Source organism: Myotis lucifugus, unplaced genomic scaffold (assembly GCF_000147115.1).
Source record: "Myotis lucifugus unplaced genomic scaffold, Myoluc2.0 scaffold_281, whole genome shotgun sequence".
NCBI lineage: Eukaryota > Metazoa > Chordata > Mammalia > Chiroptera > Vespertilionidae > Myotis > Myotis lucifugus.
In genome coordinates this window covers 432604-452666 of record NW_005871329.1, presented here as the reverse complement: position 1 = coordinate 452666, position 20063 = coordinate 432604, and the positions used below count along the sequence as shown (strand labels likewise).

The window sequence follows — 20063 nt, the reverse complement described above, 5'->3', positions numbered from 1 at the left end:
TGCTTTTCTACAAAAACCAAACCTGACTCCTTCAGATCAAGATGGAAGTACCTACAATATTGGACTTTGTACTTGGTAGATCCTCTCTATATACATGTGGAAGAGAATGAAAGAATGTGTCTCCAAAGACTAATGGGGTCATTTTAGAAAATATCCCAAATCCGAGCATTGGATTACTCTAGGAACAACTACCCTGGGAAAAGAATTTTACAGGATACAAAATACTTTCAAGCTTACTACCTGTCTTGAGCTTTACATAACGATGCACCCTTCAGAAAGAAGCTAAAGAAGTTGAACAATCACAGCTTCTTAAATTGCCCAATACTTTCACTTTTAAAACACAACCACATAATTGATTTTCACAACCATCTTGTGATATAGGTGTTATAATTTTTCTACTCTAGAGATAGAGAAATATAGTTTGTTCATTTTATCCTATATAATAAAAGCCTAATATGCAAATTGACTGGCCAAACAACCAGTTGCTATGACACACATTGACCACCAGGGGGCAGACACTCAATGCAGGAGCTGCCCTCAGCCGGCAAGCCATAGGTTAGCCAAGGCAGGCATCAGTGGGGGGCCCCCAGTTGCCCCTCCGGTCACCCCACAGATCATTCCTGATTGCCGGCCAGGCCTAGGGACCCTACCCATGCACGAATTTTATGCACCAGGCCTCTAGTTTAGCTAGAAAATGAAAGAAGAGTAGAGGAAAATATACAGGAAACCTGCAGGGTGGGGAATCTCTGTTGGGGCTCATTGACCTCAGCCCCAAAGGTACTCACTGCAATTGTACATTCGGTTCAGCCTCTCCAAATCGATGGGACTGAAATCCAGGCGCTGCCCAATGATGGAGTTAAACTCAGGGATCTTGGTGGTGATGGTAGGGACACTTTCATTCTTGTTAAATGAGAAAGGCGCATAGTGCATCAGAGACTCATAATCATAGGGTGTGTTGAGGTCTGTGATGAAGCTGTCCTCATAGGTGTTAAAGTTGTGCTGGTGACCTGTCAGTGAGAGAATCCACAGGTCCTGTTTGGTCATATCATTTTCCCATCCTACCCACTTTGACTAAATACTCAACCAAAGACCAAGAAAGAAAAGGGAAATAGTGTGTGTGTGTGTGTGTGTGTGTGTGTATAATAAAATACTTTTATTATTAACTATTATTAGCTGATAACCATATCCTATATAATAAAAGTGTAATATCCTAAGTGTCCGACACATCAGTTGACCACTCTACCAGTCACTATGGTGCACACTGACCACCAGGGGGCAGATGCTCCAACCAGTAGGTTAGCTTGCTGCTGAGGTCTGGCCCACTGGGACTGGGTGAGAGGGCTAGACATGCCCTGGAGCCCTCCCACGGTCCCTCCTCAGTCAGCCAGCCCCCATCGGCCCCAATTGGGACTGGGCAAGATGCCCCAATGGCTCAGATCACCAGCCAGGCTGAGGGACCCCACTCGTGCACAAATTTGTGTTACTATATAACAAGATGTAAAATTATATTAATGACTATTAAATACATAATTAAAATGCACACATGATTATAAATTGTTAAATATATGTATATATTTAAATCAAAGGTTCAGATTTTCAACTGAAGGTAACCAAAGGCTTCTGATTAAGTTTCAATTAACCCCTGCTTAAAGTTATTCAACATACACTGTTCCCTTGTGTGGAATCATTTATGATCAGGTCAGCACAGTCCATGGGATAGGTCAACACATCATGCCCTCTTTTTAAAAATATATATATTTTTATTGATTTAAGAGAGGAAAGGAGAGGGAGAGAGAGATGGAAACATCAATGATAAGAGATAATCATTGATTGTCTGCCTCCTGCACACCCTACACTGGGGATCAAGCCCACAACCCAGGCATGTACCCTGACCAGGAACTGAACCTTGACCTTCTGGTTCATAGGTTGACGTTCAACCACTGACCCATGCCAGCTGGTCATGCCCTCTTTTTTTAAAAAAAAGATTTTTAAATTTATTTTTAGAAAGAAAGAGGAAGAGAGAGGGAGAGAGAAAAAGATTGATGCCAGAGCTGAACATTGATCAGCTGCCTCCTGCCAATCCCACCAGGGATCAAGCCAGCAACCCCAACATGTGCCTTGACTAGGAATCCAACAGGCAACCTTTCAGTGCATGGGATGATGCCCTGCCAACTGAGCTACACTGGCCAGGAAGTGCCCTCTTTATATTTTGTGTTCCCACTGCAGAATCTGAAGCACCTGCCCCACAAATCTGTCCTGGGTATCCCAGGATTGGTTACAGCAAGTGATAAAGATAATAATTGCCGGAAGCCGTTCTATCCTTGCTGCTTGACACAGTTGCTGCAGGGACGAAACATCTGCACAGCATATGTTCCAAGGGACCTGGCGTATATGGCATACTGTTCTTAATATGATTGCTCCCCTTCTTAGCGCTATATGTTCTAACCAGGGCCACTCCCCGAGAAAGGTTGTTTCCCCAGGTGGGAATGTTTCCCTGGAGTTAGGATTAGCGGGACTAAGGAAGGGAATAAATCAGTAAAACCCCCTAGTGTTACAGAAATACCTTTACTACTTATGAGGAATTTAGACTAAGACTATTAGCAATAAATTTAGGACTTGCTAAGCCCACATCCCCAGGGGTCTACCCACCAGAGAAAGTACCAAAACCTATACCCCTAAAAACCCGCCGATGCAGGGCAGTCCCAAAGAAGACCACCAGCAAGGCTAAAAGGACAAAAATCACACAGTTAAAGAAATACTGCTACAAACAATGCAGGCAGGCTTCTTATCTAAAAATCTTATGCGAGCCATGCGGGCAGAAACACGCTTAACTACGAACAATCACGCTTAAGCTACATAACTACGAACAATCACGCTTAAGCTACATAACCTTTACTTAGGCCATAGAATAGGAAAATCTCCTTCAGTTATTTCCTTATAGCTTAACAGTAGAGCAGTAGAATAGTGACCTTGGAATAGAAATAATAAACTAGCCCTTATAATGGAACACAGAGACTAACCTTTAGAATAGAATGTAGAAACATAGATAATAGATAAGATTAAAATCAACAGAGCTAGGTAGAGATAAGATTTTTAGCAAAGGTCAGATAAGAAACTATAAACATAAAACAAGGAACTGTAAAAGGTCAAAGGAGGACCCAAAACATACCATGATGTAACTATAGAGGCATGCTTACAGAATCAAATAGAATAAATACAGCTGTAACAGGACAATAAAAAAAGAACCTAACTATGCTGATCATCTGAATGCTGTCTCCGTGTCCTTCATTCTTCGCCGACGCCATCCACACCTTTGGGAACCGCTGGACCACTGGGGATGGACCCCCGGCAAATAATAGCACATTCCACCCATCCACCTTGGGTTAATACACACCTGGAATAACTTCATCCCACCAGATTTCCACATAATCATCCCGGTCAGTCCTTGACTGCTCATGGTAAAATCCCAAAGCATGAAGGATCTCATGTTGGATGATGGCCTTATGGTCACACCGCTGTCCAATGGAAAGGTTCTGTCCTACGTGTTGGTCACCAACCTCAGACCAGCACCTTTAAAGAGAAGAGAATTTTCTCCTAGACAATGCTTAAATGGCTGTAATTCATAGGATTTCAGAACACACATTAGAAGGAAGTTAGGTTTGATTTTTAAAAGAAATTATCAATAGTGTTCTCATACTATTGGTGAGAACAATGATCAGAGATGCTGATGGTTCAATGATAAAAGACTGGTTAAATAAGAAACATTTCCTGGAGGGATATTTTGCACACTTTAAAAACAATGGTCCATTATAAACCAATTAATCCTAACAATGCATCAGGCAGAAAGAAGTACAAATGGCAGTCTTCCTCACCTCCACAAACCAGTAAGGTATTCCAAAGAATAATATTATAGCTTTTATACCAAAATATTGTCTCTAAGTGATGGCTATGGTTGACTTTAATTTTCTCCTTTATATTCTAATGAATTTCCAAATTTTCTATCATGAGCAAGTGTAAATTTATGATCATGAAGAAGAGCCTCATTACTGACAAAATAACTAAAGGCTTTGCTACTATCCTGAAGCTCCAAAGTTGCCACGGGACAAGATGAAGAAGTCAAAAGCAGAGAACTTCTAAAATCTGTGCTCTTGGCAAGGGCTGAAGTATACTTTAAACCTTTTCCCTTCACATAGAAAGAAACTATCCAGATAAGTATTGATTATTTCCATTTCCATGACCCACAATGCCTCAAACAATAAACTCAATGTCCAGAAATAAATTTGCTCTCCTATCTCTACTGCGGTTCTACTGTCCATACCTCCAATCTCAGCGAATGAGGTTACCACCCACCAGTCATCCAAATCAAAACCTTGATCATCCTTGATTCCTCTCTCTTCACATCAGCTAATCACTAGGCTCTGATAAGTCCACCTCCTTCCCTATTTCTGAAATCCATGCACTCTTCTTTATTTCAAACTGCCTCTTTTTAGTGTAGGTCCCTTTCATTTCTTTCTTGGAGGATTGGGGCGTCCTTTAATTGATGTCCTGCCACCAGTCTTGCCCCACTTCAATTTTTTACCCACAATTGCTGGAATAATCTTTCTTAAATGGAAAACTGACACATTTTGATGTAAGACTTGATTCCCTTACACATAATATGACCAGGCTCCTTACACATAATATGACCAGCTTATGTTCCTGGCTCATCATTCATCACTCAAAGCTTCAGACATTCTGAACTTACTGAGTTCTCCAGGTAAGCCAGATTTCTAGTCACGCTTGCTTTCCTCCTTCTCTCTACCCTTCCTTTTCCTTCTTCCTCTCTCCCTTCTCTCTCCCTCTTACTCTCTTCCCATACCTCATTTGTCCTCCCCTCTCCTCTGCCTCTATGCCCTTCCTTCTTCATCTCTCTAACACTCAGCCACTCAGGCAATCCTGAACCCTTTCACTATGTTAGAAGTTCTGCTTATGTGCCCCTATACCCAATGGCACTCACCACAGCATATTAGAACCATTTATCTGTTGTGTCTCCACCACCCCCACCTGCAACTGAAAATTTTGTGAGGCCTGAGACTGTCTCATACTTCTTTGTACCTTCAGACCAGCATACTTCCTGGTACATAATAGGGGGTCATATCTATTTTTTAAAGTAAAAGCATGAACTAAGAAAACAACCACTCAAGTAAATAAGGTACTTAACTTGTATCTAAGTAATCATCAGAATTTTACTTTTTTAACTGCTGACTTTACAGACTTTTTTTCTTAAGAGGCAAAATCATGTGCTAATTTCCTTCTTCATCTCTGTTATCCATCCACAATTATTAACAAAAACCCCACCATCAGAATAAGACAGCCAAATCCAGGCGGCACCTAAAGGCAATGATGGGAACTGCAGCATGTGCTAATACTACCTCCTTGCTGGGCTTGAAGACACAAACAGAGTCACAGCACATGGCAGCTTTGCTTTGCAGGTTGGTTGACATAAACGCTACTGAAGGAAATGGGCTTTTTTTTCTCTCAAAATACCATTTATTTCTTCTTATAAATAAATATTAAGAGCAAATTTATATCTAGAATTTTTCAAAGAGGTCCAGCCAACAGAGTACCATAATTTAAAATAGTACCACAACAAGGGTATAATTTACACTTTAATAAACTTGACTTTAAAAAAGTAATGTCATTTAAATCATGACCTAAGATACAATTGAGATAAATCTCCCTCAAACAGCTCATTCTCTACATAATATGTTAAAAATGCTGTTTAATTTTAAAAATCACAGTTTTTAAAGATTTGAATTTACTTTTAGTTTCTTACCAATTTCTTCTTTTAGCCTTTGAGAGAGAGATGTCACTTTTTATAAACCAGAAGATGCATGATTTTCACACTCTGTAATATTTTCATACTGACCCTTCAAACTGCTGAAAGATGATATATGAGCTCTCTCCTTCATAGGGCTTGAAGTCCACACAGGACCTGAGGCGGAACATTTCAAAGGCATAGAGAATGGCTCCTTTAGCATTCAGCTCTGCAGAAATCGGTAAAAAATATCAGTAAGCATTATTGAGACCTTAGATGATGTACACAACACAGTTTAGAGAAAATCATGCCACCCCATGAAATCCACAGAGGTCCATCATAGATTGTTGGGGTAGTAAATAGATTCCTTGAAAACTAAAACTGAAAAATTAGTTCGGGACATAAATATCAGGCACATACTTTAAACACATAGTAATGTAAATATAACTACAAAATAAGAATACACATATGTATGTGTATGTGGCTAAACCAAATAACTTCCCTACTTTCCTTCCCCCATTCAAGCAGAGATTCTGGGTTCATGCCTCAGGAGAGTTCCATGGCTGAGCAGAAAACAGAAGTGACTGGAAGCCATGTGTGTCCTCTGCCTGGATGAACCAAGTTCATTGGAAAGAAACAAGGGTATAATTTACACTTTAATAAACTTGACTTTAAAAAAGTAATGTCATTTAAATCATAACCTAAGATACAATTGAGATAAATCTCAAACAGCTCATTCTCTACATAATATGTTAAAAATGCTGTTTAATTTTAAAAATCAGTTTTTAATGGTGTTCCTTACCCCAGTCTAAAAAGACATCCCTCTCACTGGAGGAAGAAAGCAGAGTGTAGAGAGGTTTGTGGGTTCAGAAAGCATAAGTACATATTGTACTTCCCTGCAAAACCCCTGAGGCGGCCTTAGAAATGATTGCTGTAACCCAAGTTTGGAACCAAAGCAGTAGAAGTCTACTGAACCTGCCCAAGCAAGAATAGATGCCTGCCAGTAACGTGTGTGGCTCAATGGCCAAAGATCAAATGTCTTTCCTTTTACCTAACATGCTCACAGCTGGTATTGCATGGGACAAGGATCAGGAGGGGAAAACAGATGCTCCACAATAATGGAGACTGTTTTACTTTGTGTGTGTGGTTTTTCTCTCCCATTGACTGATTGAAAGTAGGTCTCTAAGTTAAAAATAAAGCTAAGTTATATACAATTAAATTATATTTCTTGCATATTTGGCTTTGTGCATTCTCTCAAAAAAGCTTATCATTCTTGGTAGTTTACCATGTACTTTTACTATATTATCCGGCTCTTATTTCATTTAATAAGCTAACAAGTTGGAGATTCCACAATTCAGATGTCATAGGATCATATCAAGGTCAGTAAAGAAATAGCCATTGGAATAATCAGTAAATTAATTGTGGAAACAACACAGATAACAACAAGAGCGTACATCAAACTTCCTGGGTGATTTTCATGAATTTTACCAATTCTTTCTTGGTGACATCTATAATATGAAGAGATGTACTCAACAAAATGTGGCATTCACTTAAGTGTAAGAAAAATGAGTTTGGTTTTACTCAAGTCATGCTGTCCATAGGTTATGTTGTTCTTGTTGTCCTCAAGCCATAGAGTGGGAGTGCTGAAAGTGGTTCATTTCACAATCCCATCACTTCTGACCTCCCACACCTGAACAAGTTGTAACAAGGGAATTAACCAAATCTGTAATAATTTTGTAAAAACCATCCCAACATCATTCAAAAGAAAGAAAGTGCAATTGAAGGCCACGTGAAGCCACTTTCTTCACCGTGAAGCCAGCTCTGAGTTGCCTCCTCTGAAAGCCACACTTGGTGGCTTGTGTGTCGTCTTTATGCAGGTGGTCTGCCCACGTAGGGCACTGATAGCCCCCGAGAGGAAGGAGCTCATCCTTTGCCTCAATGATTTCCTAGTTCTCAGTTCTGCACTTTGCCACACATAGTAAGCTTTGCATAGTTCTGTCTTGAGTAACCATGTTAATTTAAAAAACCACTAGCCCGCCTTCACCCTGTATCAAATAACAGGAGAAGAAGAGTTAACTTCAGACACTGATGACTCCACATGAGGATAGCATGGCAAGGCTAACTATTTTTAGTTCAAGAATCCTTTGAGAGAGTTTTTGATCTGGTAATGGGGAAGGAGCTTAAATCTTACAAAGATAACAATGATAAACTTTGGGAAATTTTTAAGAAAATAAACTCTTTTAAAGCAACAGAAAATGACTAAAGCAGGTAGAGACAGTAGGAGAGTTTATTTTTGTGAGGTGGAAATACCACTAGTTAAGATGCAAGTTTATATAGTGTATGTGGGTTTTTTTGTTGTTTGGTTTTTGGTTTTTGGGGTTTTTGGGGGGAGGGGGTTTGCATGATGGCACACTGTAAATTCTTTCAGTGCAAGAAAGAGAGACCTCAGCATAAATTTGAAGTTGTGTCTTCCTGATGTATCTATCACAGGGAAGAGTTCAGGATTGCCTGAGTGGCTGAAAATCAAGAGAGGAAATCCTGGAAGGAAAAGAGTCATGATTGATTGGAAGGAAAGGGAGCTGGTGGTTCCAAAATCTGCCCATAAACACCTCTCCAGTCTTTGACCCATGAACTTTGCATGAATGGGAGAAGTCTCCAAGGAGCTTAGTGAAAAGTAGCAGATAGAAAGCTGATTAAACAGGCATCTCAGTTGAGAATTTGAAGTTTGAATCAGAGGGGCTGGGGAAAGTCCTGGACATTCCATTGAAACTCCAGAGAGGCCACGATGTCTCCAGAGTAAAGACAAAGGGATTTGTTTTGAACTAAGGACAAAATAAAAACAAAACCTTCACAAATCCAAGATGATCAGTCAGCAATGTAACTGTTCTAACAAAAATTAACACTATCTAGAGGCCAATAACAGAATACAGAATCTCTGAAATGTAGTATTTACAATGTCTAATATATAATTAGCACCAACAGTCACGATCTACTTAACACTGATAGAATAATGTGCCCCCAAACTGTAGAATACAAGTTCTTTCAAGTGCATACACCAAGATAGGCCATCAGTTAGACCACAAAACAAGTCCCAATTTTAAGAGATTGTAATCTTAAATAATCTGTTCTCTGACCTCAGCAAAAACTGGAAGAGCTTCCAATATTTGGAAATTTTGAAACATCTAGCTGACCCATGGATTAAAAAAAAAAATCACAACAGAAATTAGAAAATATCTAAAATAAACTTTAATAAAGATATAACATATCAAAAATTGTGGAAAGCATTAAAACCAGTGCTTCAAATAATATTTATAGCTTTAGATGCCATATTATAGCATTGCATTATATTTTTAAAATGAAGATTTAAAATCAGTGATATAAATTCAACTTAAATATAAAAAAGAGTGCAAATTATACCTGATGTAAGTAGAACAAAGGAAATAATAAAGATAAGAGCAGAAAGCAACAAAACAGAAAGCAGAGGAGCAAGAGAAAATGAACAAGTCAAAATTTGTTCTTAGAAAATATTAATAAAATCAATACAGTGCTTTAAAAAAAGGCAAATCACAGACTAACAAAACATATTCATTATATATATTTGACAAAGGACTTTATCTATAGTATATAAAATTCTACAAATAATGAAAAGACAAATAATACAATAAAAAACATGAAAGAGTTGGACAGACAGTTCATGAAAGAAGATACACAAATGGCCAATAAGCACATGAAATTGTGCTAAATACTGTTAATCAGTAGGAAGATGAAAATTAAAGTCACAGTGAGATACCATTTACAGCCATTAAAATGGCTACAATTAAAAATATTAAGGACACCAATGTTAGTGAGAATGTGTAACAAATGGGGCACTTACACATTGTTAGTGACCATGAAAAATGGCATTTTCTTATAAACCTAAACATACATTTATCATATGGTCAAGCAACTCTATTCCTGGACATTTACCCGAGGTAAATTAAAACATAAACGCGTATAAGAATGATCACAGCAACTTTCTTCACAATAGCCCCGAACTTGAAAAAATAATGCCTATATACAGAAAAATGGATAAATAGTTGCAATATATTCATACAAAGAAATATTACTGAGTAATAAAAAAAGAATTAACTACTGATCTACATTAATATGAAAAAAACTTTAAAAACATGCTGAACAAAAGAAGCAAATACAATAGATGACCAACTATGTGATTCCATTTATCTGTAGATCAGTTATAAATCAGGTAAACTAATCTATAGGAAAAATATTAGAATGGTAGTTTTCTCTTGGGGGAGTGGTGATAGGATTGGCTGGAAATGAGCACACAGAACTTTCTGGAGTGATGGAAATATGGGTTACATAAGCTTATGTATTTTTCAAAAGCCATTGACGTGTACACTGATTTGTGTATTTCACTCTATGTCAATTTAGTGAAGGAACCATGTACAAATATTGAATTCTGAGTAGCATGTTCACTTTTCCCAATGGTAAAGGTGATTCTCATGTGGTGCTGCTTGAGAACTACCTCTGTTCCCTTACTGCTGCTGCCATATTCCAGGCCTCTTGTCTTTAGTCTTGCTCTCCACTAAACTGTCACCTACCTTGCAGCTAAAGAGACCTTGCTGCTCAAGGTGTGGCCAACAGACCAAGAGCATCAGCTCACCCAGCGGAGCGTTAGACATGCAGAATCCGGAGCCCCACCTGTCCCTGCTCTACATTTTAACCAGCTCCTCAGGACTAACTCTAAAGTCTGAGAAACACTAACACCTCACAGGGGCATCGTGAAGGGCAAATATCAGGTGAAGGCAGCAGTGCCTGGCACGTAATTGAGATCCAATAAGTAGGTCTATGTTTTGATGGGAGGACGGTAGCTCAGGTGTGATAAGAAAATTGTCATGGGAGGAAAAAACCCTTTACTAGTAAAGTTGTAGTTTCTTTCTTTTTTTTATTTCATCCTTTTCCCCCTTTCTTTCTTTCTTTCTTTCTTTCTTTCTTTCTTTCTTTCTTTCTTCTTTTCTTTCTTTCTCCTTCTTTCTTTCTTTCTTTCTTTCTTTCTTTCTTTCTTTCTTTCTTTCTTTCTTTCTTTCTCTTTCTTTCTTTCTTTCTTTCTTTCTTTCTTTCTTTCTTTCTTTCTTTCTTTAAGTTGCTGTTTCTTAAATCACGTTCCAATAAATACAAATGCTCCATGAATTTGCAAATGGCAAACCCTGGGGAAAAACAACTCAGCTCACTTTTCCATAAAATAACTGAGAACAACAGCCTTTGTTTATTTCTAGCTCTTCTACAGGAAAGGGGTGGAGGCCGCCCTGATGATAGTGGTGGAAAACTCGGAAACATAGTAACATCTCCTGAGAGTGGAGCCGTCCTGGCAGCCCATTAGGGCTGAGCAAGCTTGTCCTGGTTTCCCCTCTCTCTGACCTCCCTCCATCTCCCCCATGGGCCTCATGGCATTGCATCACCCCGGTGCTCAGATATCAGTCAGCTGCCTGAGGTCAGCCAGTGTCTACGCGTGTCTTCTAATTCTTGCTTATTTCCACCAAGTATTATTTTCAACAGTGAATAAAACATAACTCAGTCCTTTATCTTAAGAGAGAGAAAAGAACACCATGTACTAATACCGAGGAATGAGGACTTCAGTTGTGGAATTCAGACTTTTCTGCTTCAAAAATGTGGCATGTTTGTCTTGCAACAAAAAGGGACGATCAATATGCTGAAAATAGTATTCTTATTTCAGATTTAGATTCACCTAAGCAAACTATTATTTAAAGTGCAAGTTTTTATTGCCGTGATGGCAAATTGTATCTCATTGTGTTGTCTTTCCTGATGGTGCTTCTGGTATTACTCACATGTTAATGTTTCCTGCCTTGTAAAAATCATTTTGATGCTCTGTACCTTGGGCTCACATTACATCGATGCATGATCATGCCTCTCATCCCAGGAGATAAGAATTGGCAGGGCTTAGAAAGCCTCTGACACAGGACTGGTTACCCCCCATCTGATGTGGATGAACAGGGGGAGGGGGTGGAAGAAGAGGCAAGCCCAAAGCTCCTAATAAAGAACAGTTAGTGTTACCCAGATTGTCCGCCAGAATGTAAGGAATGGGGAACTTCCACCTGGCGTTGGGGTCTCTGAGACCATTTCTGGAGTTCTGTGAAAAAACAAGGTACAGGTCACCGGGAAGGCTCATCCCCTGGTCCCCTCCTCCACCAAACCCTCACATCACAAATCATCTGTCATGCAAGTCAACAATTTAGTAGCATTTGTTTTCTGATTATAAACGTGATAGTTCATTACAGACAATCTGGAAGAGTCAGAGAAATTATTAAGAACAAAAAAAGGTTCTCCCCAAACTGAAATAGACGTTTTAAACGTCTTCTCTCTCATTTTTCACTTACTAGGATAATTGATTGGATAAAGCAAATTTAATAATTACAGACTCTTTTGAGATGTTTGCTATTTTTTTATCTGTTTTTGTCACCACTGACCACAGTGTAAGTCCTTGTGGATATAGATTACAGATTAGATTCTTTCATGTCCCCCTCGGTGCCCGTCCCAGGGCTCACAGAGCAGAGGCCCGCACACATCACAGCCAGTCCCAAGGGACGTTGCTGTGTGATGGGCAGGTACTCACCCTCAGGAGTATGTCTCCTTGAAAGAGGTCCAACCCTGCAGCTAGAGGTGGATTTAAAAAAAAAGAAATATTTGAATGAACTTTACTAAAAGGTATCTCTCATCATACAATCCATCTTTTCCATTATAAACCTGTAATTATTCACCTTTATGTGGTGAAAGTCTTTTTGAAACAATGCAAAAATTCCCTCTAATGGAGCAGATGTGTATAGCCAATAAGTATCATATATTCTCAATCTTCTATTTTTATTTTTGAAACAAGAAACTTTTTCAAGAATTTAAAAATAGCAGATGAGTTAGAAAATATCTTTTTGATGACTGATTCCATACTTCTCACACTTCAGTGGATGAAATGGATTCCTGAGACAGGAAGGGATGTACTGGGTGTTCAGCACTGACTGAGCTTTAACACTCCTGACTTCCCACCCAGGGCCCCTTCCCTTAGTGTCCCATCCTTCTTCCTGACCTTAGGTAAGTGGGATGATTTTGTTCTTTCCCATGAAAAGACAATGGTACCCTCCAACACTAAGCAACTAAGGCTGTCATTGCACCATCCCTTTTCTCATTTCCTTACATTTTCTTAACCTCCATAACCTAACCTATGAATATGATAGCAGCAATGCTAACAACAGGTAGCGTTGACACCAGCAGTAGGACCCACATTTTCAATTGCCCTTTTAGTAGGGGTACTGCATGCTGGTCTAGCCATACTCTTGCCTACGTTTGTCATGAGCAACGGTATGCATTTCCTGATACCTGGTCTGGATGGGGGTAGGTTAGGGGAGTCATATGACCCCAGTGGTCAGCATAGATGAGTTGAGGAGGGTGAGAGAGTGTGGCAAGAGGAACACTTCCCAAAAAAGTACATATCCATTGAGAGCCAACCTCCATCTATTCAGTAGCCAATTTGTTCATCGTAGCACATACTTATTAAGTACCTAATGTATCCCAGGCATTGTTCTAGGTGCTATGGGTATAGCAGAGAATAAAGCAAAATCCTCGGGGAGATGGCATTCTTGTTTGGGGATAGAGGGAAGACAAACAAAAATGTAGAGTGTGGCAGATGGTGAAAAGGGAAATAGGAAAAACATAAGAAAGAGTAAGGGAAGAAAGAGTGCTGAAGTGAGGGAGTTGATATTTTGTAAAGAGTGCTCAGGGTGCCCTGACCGGTTTGGCTCAGTGGATAGAGCATCAGCCTGCGGACTGAAGGGTCCCAGGTTCGATTCCGGTCAAGGGCATGTACCTTGGTTGTGGGCACATCTCAGTAGGGGGTGTGCAGGAGGCAGCTGATCGATGTTTCTAACTCTCTATCCCTCTCCCTTCCTCTCTGTAAAAAATCAATAAAATATATTTTTTTAAAAAAGTGCTCAGGGAAGGCCTCCCTGAGGAGGTGGCATTTGAGCAGAAATCTGATGGAGTGGGGAGTGAAGGAAGAGTATTGAAGGCAAAGGCTACCCCAAATAGAAACGCCCTGGGGCAGGAAAGCCTTGATGTCTTAGAGCAGTGCTTTCCAAATGCTAGGGTTGCTGACCCTCACCCCTAGGGTTTCTGATCAATAAGTCTGGGGTAAGGCCTGAGAATTTTCATTTCTAACAAGTTCCCTGTGCTGCTGATGCTACTGGTTGGGGGACCACACACTGAGAACCACTCTTGTAGAGAAATAGCTAGAAGGTCAGGGAGATTGGAGAGCTCAAGTAAGTAAGGTGGCTAGGGTGGGGGGTGTAGTAAGTAATGGGTGAGAAAGCTGGCCAGAGTCAGTCATCTCAAGCTTTACTCTGCCTAGGAATCATCTGGGATCTGTCAAAATGGAGATGCCGATTCTATAGGTCTGCAGCATTTCTAAGAAAGCTCTTAGGTGGTACAGGTAATATTGGCCTGTGAACCACACGTTGAGAATCAAGACTCCAGGATCTTTATTTTGTGCTGGATGGGGTCTCGCCAACACTAGTCAGTGCTGGAAGATTGGAAGATTGGAATCTTGTGATTGGAAGACTGGAGGGGAGGAACGGCATGGCCTGGTTGGCACTGAGAGCTCTGTCAGCTTGTGAAGAACAGCCTGGACGAGATGAGGGCACAAAAGGAAGAGCAGTCAGGAGGCCACTCAAGGACCAGGCCAGAGATGAGATGGCTTAGACCAGGACAGGAAAAGAGAAACACACTGAAAAGTCACAACTTGTGACATAATTTGATGGTAGATCTAACAGCATTTGCTGACAGGTGGTGTGTAAGGTGTGAGAGAAAGACAAGAGTTAGGGAAACTCTGAGGTCAGAGCCTAAACATCTAGAAGGAGGAAAATGCATAATGAAAAAGACTGAGAGGAGCAGATCTTGGGGCGGGGGGCGGGGAAGGTTATATCAGCATCGTGGGGCGTGGAGAGAAGATTGTAAAAAGGTGACCATTTTCTCTATGCGATTTTCCCCAACATGTTGTGGTTTCTGGTTATGTGGCCAACCCAATCAATCTTGACAGCTCATTTGGAATGACTTAAAAAGAGAAAAGACACCCATGGGAAAACTTATTCTTGGGACCATACTTCAGAGGTGGTGGTGGAGATGAAGAGTAAGAAGTAGCTCTAAGTAAAACAAGAATTTTTTACTAGATAAACAAGGATGAGATTAGGAAACTCTAAAACTAAAGCCAGCCTGTTTTAAAGTAGAGCAGATCCTCTCAATCACTACACCTTGACTACCTGACCTAAGGAGAGATCATTTGTTGCCTGACTCAAGTCTGAGGACCCACTCACCCATTGACCTCACTAAACTATTTCGATCCCCCCACATGTTGTCATTCTCAAGCTTTTCCAGTTAAATGTCAACTAGCCTGCCTTTTTGGTAAATGGGACAATGCCAGAGCAATTTAACTGCCAGGTATTTTAGTTTTGTGATCTTGAGATAGCACTGAGCTATGAGTCCGAAGACCTGGAAGTGATCCACATCACTTGCATCTGTGACCTTGGGCAAGTCACCCCAACCCCAAGGAGCTGCTGTCCTTTCCTGCAAAATGAAAATAACACTTTATTCCCCTACAGGATTTAACAAATAAATGTGCAACTAGATACAAAAGCTTTTGTAAACTATAGGTGTCTATGACCATGATACTTCTATTTCCCAACAATCCTAACGAAAAACACCCAGAATATAGAGGCTTCTCCTTAATTTTAGAAGCAGGACCGAAAAAGAAAAAAGAGAGATGATAACTCAGTTTCTCTTTCTCCTGTCAGTAACCAATGAGACTGATAAATTTCTTCAAGAGATATGTTTGTGGACAAGATGTTGAAATAGAAACACCTTTGTACTTTTCTCAGAGTCCTAAGTAAACAGTTGTTAGTGAATATGAGGGCCCAGTGAAGGGCTAGGTTTTCCTGCCTGCTAAATATAACCATGGGCATACTCCTTATATTTTTCTTTAGCAAGCAGAATAATCATCCGTTTTTCTTTCCTGTTTTTCAAAATGGAAATTGGCAAAGTGAAATATTTATAAATAACAATCTTGTTACGTATTTGTAGATTTACTAAACACATACTATGTCTCCTAGAAAGTTTGATCTATCATTCTCTTTCCATATTTCCATTTTACAGAAACTCTGCAAATTATAATGATGCACCAATAAGTAATCCCCCCCCAAAAAAAATTACCCAATAATGTATTATGAAGGTAATAGCTTTTCAGTAATTCTATTACAGGATTTGAAATTATTTCAAGGCATTAATAATATGGAAATTGAACCCACCTAAGTTGATTTCTGAAATATCCTTCTGTTCCTCAAACTCTGCATCATGTACTGTTAAAAAATGGGAGAAAAATTGTTACTAGTCTTGCTGAACAAAAGAAAGTCCAGAAACACTCTCTATGCATTTCAATTGGGCCTTACCATTTCCTTTTAAATGATGCTTAATCTGAAAGAAAAGATACAGAAAGTGGATAACATATACTAGAGTTGATATCTCTAAATATCCAGAAGAGCAGAATTTGACTTACCGATACAGCTTCTATGTGAGCAAAAAACAAGATGAAAGAGAGAATGCAGGTGGCCCTAGTCCACACCATTGTTGCAAGTGAACAAATGTTAGCAAAGACACCTTGTGATAAATGCCTCTTGGACTTTGTCCTGGCTGTCATATTGGAAACTTTGACCCTTTCATATGCACTATAGCGCTAAAAAAATGGTCAATGAAAATGTCATTGACCCTTTGGAGGGCAGTTACTAAGTTTAACATAAAGGCTCAAGCTTCAGAGACCAGGGAAAAGTTTGAAAAACTTAATAGTGAGATAAGCATATAAACACCAGTAACATTCCTATTATGCCAGCAATAACTGTTCATAAAATATAACAGGTAAAAGATCAATTTCACAATAGAAATAAAAACAATCTATAAAATGATTTTAAAGTATATAAATATAATAAAAATGAGTTCGATTTTTATGGAAATGTTATACAGCAATTATCAAAGGACATAAAAAAGAATTATCCATCTAGTCATATGCAACATACATGTATAGTTACCCATATAAACATTCATGGATCTGAAAACTCAGAATAATAAAGATGGTCATTATTTTGATATTAGTCTATAAATTCAATGTTATTCCAATAAAAATCTTAACAGGGTCTTGACAAACTGACCAACTTTCTGAAGTTCATGTGAAAGAGAGAACCTCCAAATAGAGGTAAGAAAACCCTGAAAAGGCAGAATGAGAAAGGAACTGCTCAAGAATTTTTATAAAGTTATGGTAGAAAGTGTGATATTATCAAAAAGAAGAAGAAGAAGAAGAAGAAGAAGAAGAAGAAGAAGAAGAAGAAGAAGAAGAAGAAGAAGAAGAAGAAGGAGGAGAAGAAGAATGGCCCTAGCTGGTTTGGCTCAGTGGATAGAGCATTGGCCTGTGGACTGAAGGGTCCCAAGTTCGATTCTGGTCAAGGGCATATGGCCGGGTTGTGGGCTCGGGGCCCCAATAGTGGGCTTGCAGAAGGCAACCAATCAGTGATTCTCTCTCATCATTGATGTTTCTATCTCTCTCTCCCTCTCCCTCCCTCTCTGAAATCAATAAAAATATATTTTATTTAAAAAAAAGAAGAAGAAAATGGATCCACAGAATGGAATAGAGTATCAAAACAGAAGCAAACACATATGGAGATTTCATATCTGAGAGAAACAAAAAAATCAATACGAAAAATATTTTTTTAATAATGACTTTGGGACAATAGCATTTCTCTATGAAAAATAAAATTCTCACATTCACAAAAAATGAATTGAGTGGATTAAAGGTGTCTGATCAAAATCTAAATTTTTCTTTTAAAAGAAAGTATAGGAAACTGACTTTAATCTTGAGGTCACAAAAGATGGTTTAAACATAAAAAAATTATAGAAATCATAATAAATTTGACTATATCAAAATTTAAACTTCCTTATGACAAAAGCACAACAACATAGTTAAAACACAAGTCACAGGTGGAAGAAGATATTGATACTGCATGTAACTGAACAAAGGTGAATTAGCCAAGGTACCTAGAGGAATTCCTACAAATCAATAAGAAGAGAGAGAGAGAGAGAGAGAGAGAGAGAGAGAGAGAGAGAGAGAGATTATCTAAAAGAACAATAAGGAAAAATATACACACAAAATTCACAAAAGAGAAAACTCAAATGGACAATAAACACATAAAAAGATGTTCAATCTCACAAGCAATCAGAAATATATCAACTGAAATAACAATGAAACATCCTTAACCTCAAATTGGCATAAATGAAGAAGGCTGATAATTCCAAGTATTGACATGAATATGAGAAAACAGAAAATCTTATACTGATCGGACAAAATTCAAAACTATGTAATAAATTGAAATGTGCATAATTTATAAGCTAGAAATTCCACTTCCAGGTATATACCCTAAAGAAATTCACACATAGGTGCATAAAATACCTATGGTATTTTTGTGTGTGTGTAATAGTAAAGAACTAGAAAAATATATTTATACTAAAAAAACGTTATGGGGTATTTTCAGTCATATTGCAGATGAATATTTAACAACCAGCTCTCTGAGAAAACAGCCCTATAGTGTTTGTGGATTTCCAGGGTGTAAGTACTCCCACCATGGTCCATTGCAAGCTGCCAACACTATGCCACTGAATGCAGTGTCGGGAAGAGATGTGCACCATGGGTTCTGCCTGTCCCTGAACAGTACTGCATTTCATCACACACACTCCTGCTTTTGCGTGCATGAGGTATAAAGATCTTTCTGTCAGAGCAATCCCAAGGTTGAGCCTGCAGGTCTCCACCTTATTACCTGGTCAGGTGGGCCCCTTGTTGTCAGAAGAGCACTTCCTGTCAGAAAAGCATTTGTGGAGGCAGAGAGTGTGGCTTCCTAAGCTAACACAGGAGGCCTGACCGCGGGGGCCAGCTTCCGATGGGCAGAGGAGGGCTATGCCGACTTCTACTTTATCAAAGCTCATGTGTGAGGCTGTGGAAGAGGGTGCAGAGCACCATGGCCCAGCCTCTCTAACCACTGGAAGCCGCCAGTGTTTCCCAAATCTGAACTTGCTCGGCAGTTAAAATGGCTTAGGTTTCGGTTAGCAAGTACAATCTTTGTGATATGAAAAAATCGGTGGGGAGAGACTTGACAAACATCAATTTTAATGAAATAATTTTAAAACACAGAAAAACGCAGGAGAGTTTTATTGCTTGAATGCATTATTTACTTTTTTTCCAAATTCTGAAATAATCCTGACAGAAATGAATATCTGTTAACTCTGGAGACCAGGAAGTAGGGTTTAAGACTCTGTTGTGTTGTTTCCTAAAGAAAAAGGCAATATTCTTGTGTGAGGATTTAGGGGAGTCCTCCCCAAAATGTACCGCTTTGGCAGGTGAGTTATTTTGAGCTAAAGGCAATCAAGACCCTGCAGGCTCATGAGAAACGTTTACCTCTCCCTTAAAGAATGTGAATTAGGGGCCTTGCCCATCTTAAGCGATGATCAGAGGTACATTTTTTACCTATCTATATGGTAGGGCAATTAGCTAATTACTGAACATCTGTGCCCTTAGCTCAGGATGTATGTAGACCTCACTTCCCTTTCTGTCTTGGCACCTCTCATGTCTATGGGTCTTTGACTTGCTCATGTGCAGGGTTCCCATGTGCATGTGTGTAATTAAATTTCACTCTCTTGTTAATCTGTCTCCTGATTTAATTATTGGACCAGCCGAAAGAACCCAGGAGAGTAGAGAAACACTTCCTCCACCCCCACACTTGCTCTCTACTATATCTCAGGTGTTAGTATCTCAAACAGGCAGTAGTGGGGCTGTTTCACTCTCTCCACTCTCCCTCCCTCCAGATCTGCTTTTATCTTTCCCTCTAAAACAGATCTGAACAATATACTGCAATGATGGCTTTGGAGTCAGATGTCAGGAACTGAAATCCCACCTCTACCATCGGCTGGCTGTGGCATTTTGAACATCTGCTTTCCATGTGTGAAATGGATAGTGGTGCTTTCCATTTCCATCGATGGGGCTAATGTAAGAATTCGATGAGATAACCTACGTGCAGCATAGGTCCCAGAAACAAAGGAAGCACTCAGGAAACGTAGCTTTTTTATCCACACCTACTGGCTCCTGGCAAAGGACAGGCAACAAGCACAGGGAGCTCCA

The 20063-nt window shown here is 39.4% G+C and overlaps 1 protein-coding gene across 1 annotated transcript in view; it reads right to left on the bottom strand.

Annotated features, from left to right (window-relative positions):
* Positions 1–16475, bottom strand: part of MEP1A (meprin A subunit alpha) — a 28163-nt gene extending 11688 nt beyond the window's left edge. Inside the window, exons 1-8 of the mRNA XM_006099719.3 lie at positions 16407–16475; positions 16300–16324; positions 16159–16209; positions 12429–12469; positions 11870–11945; positions 5909–6026; positions 3395–3570; positions 786–1007 (exon numbers count right to left, since the gene is read on the bottom strand). Coding sequence (XP_006099781.1) covers positions 786–1007; positions 3395–3570; positions 5909–6026; positions 11870–11945; positions 12429–12469; positions 16159–16209; positions 16300–16324; positions 16407–16475 — 778 coding nt within the window. The remainder of the gene's footprint in view (positions 1–785; positions 1008–3394; positions 3571–5908; positions 6027–11869; positions 11946–12428; positions 12470–16158; positions 16210–16299; positions 16325–16406) is intronic.
* Between the last annotated feature and the right edge of the window lie 3588 nt (positions 16476–20063).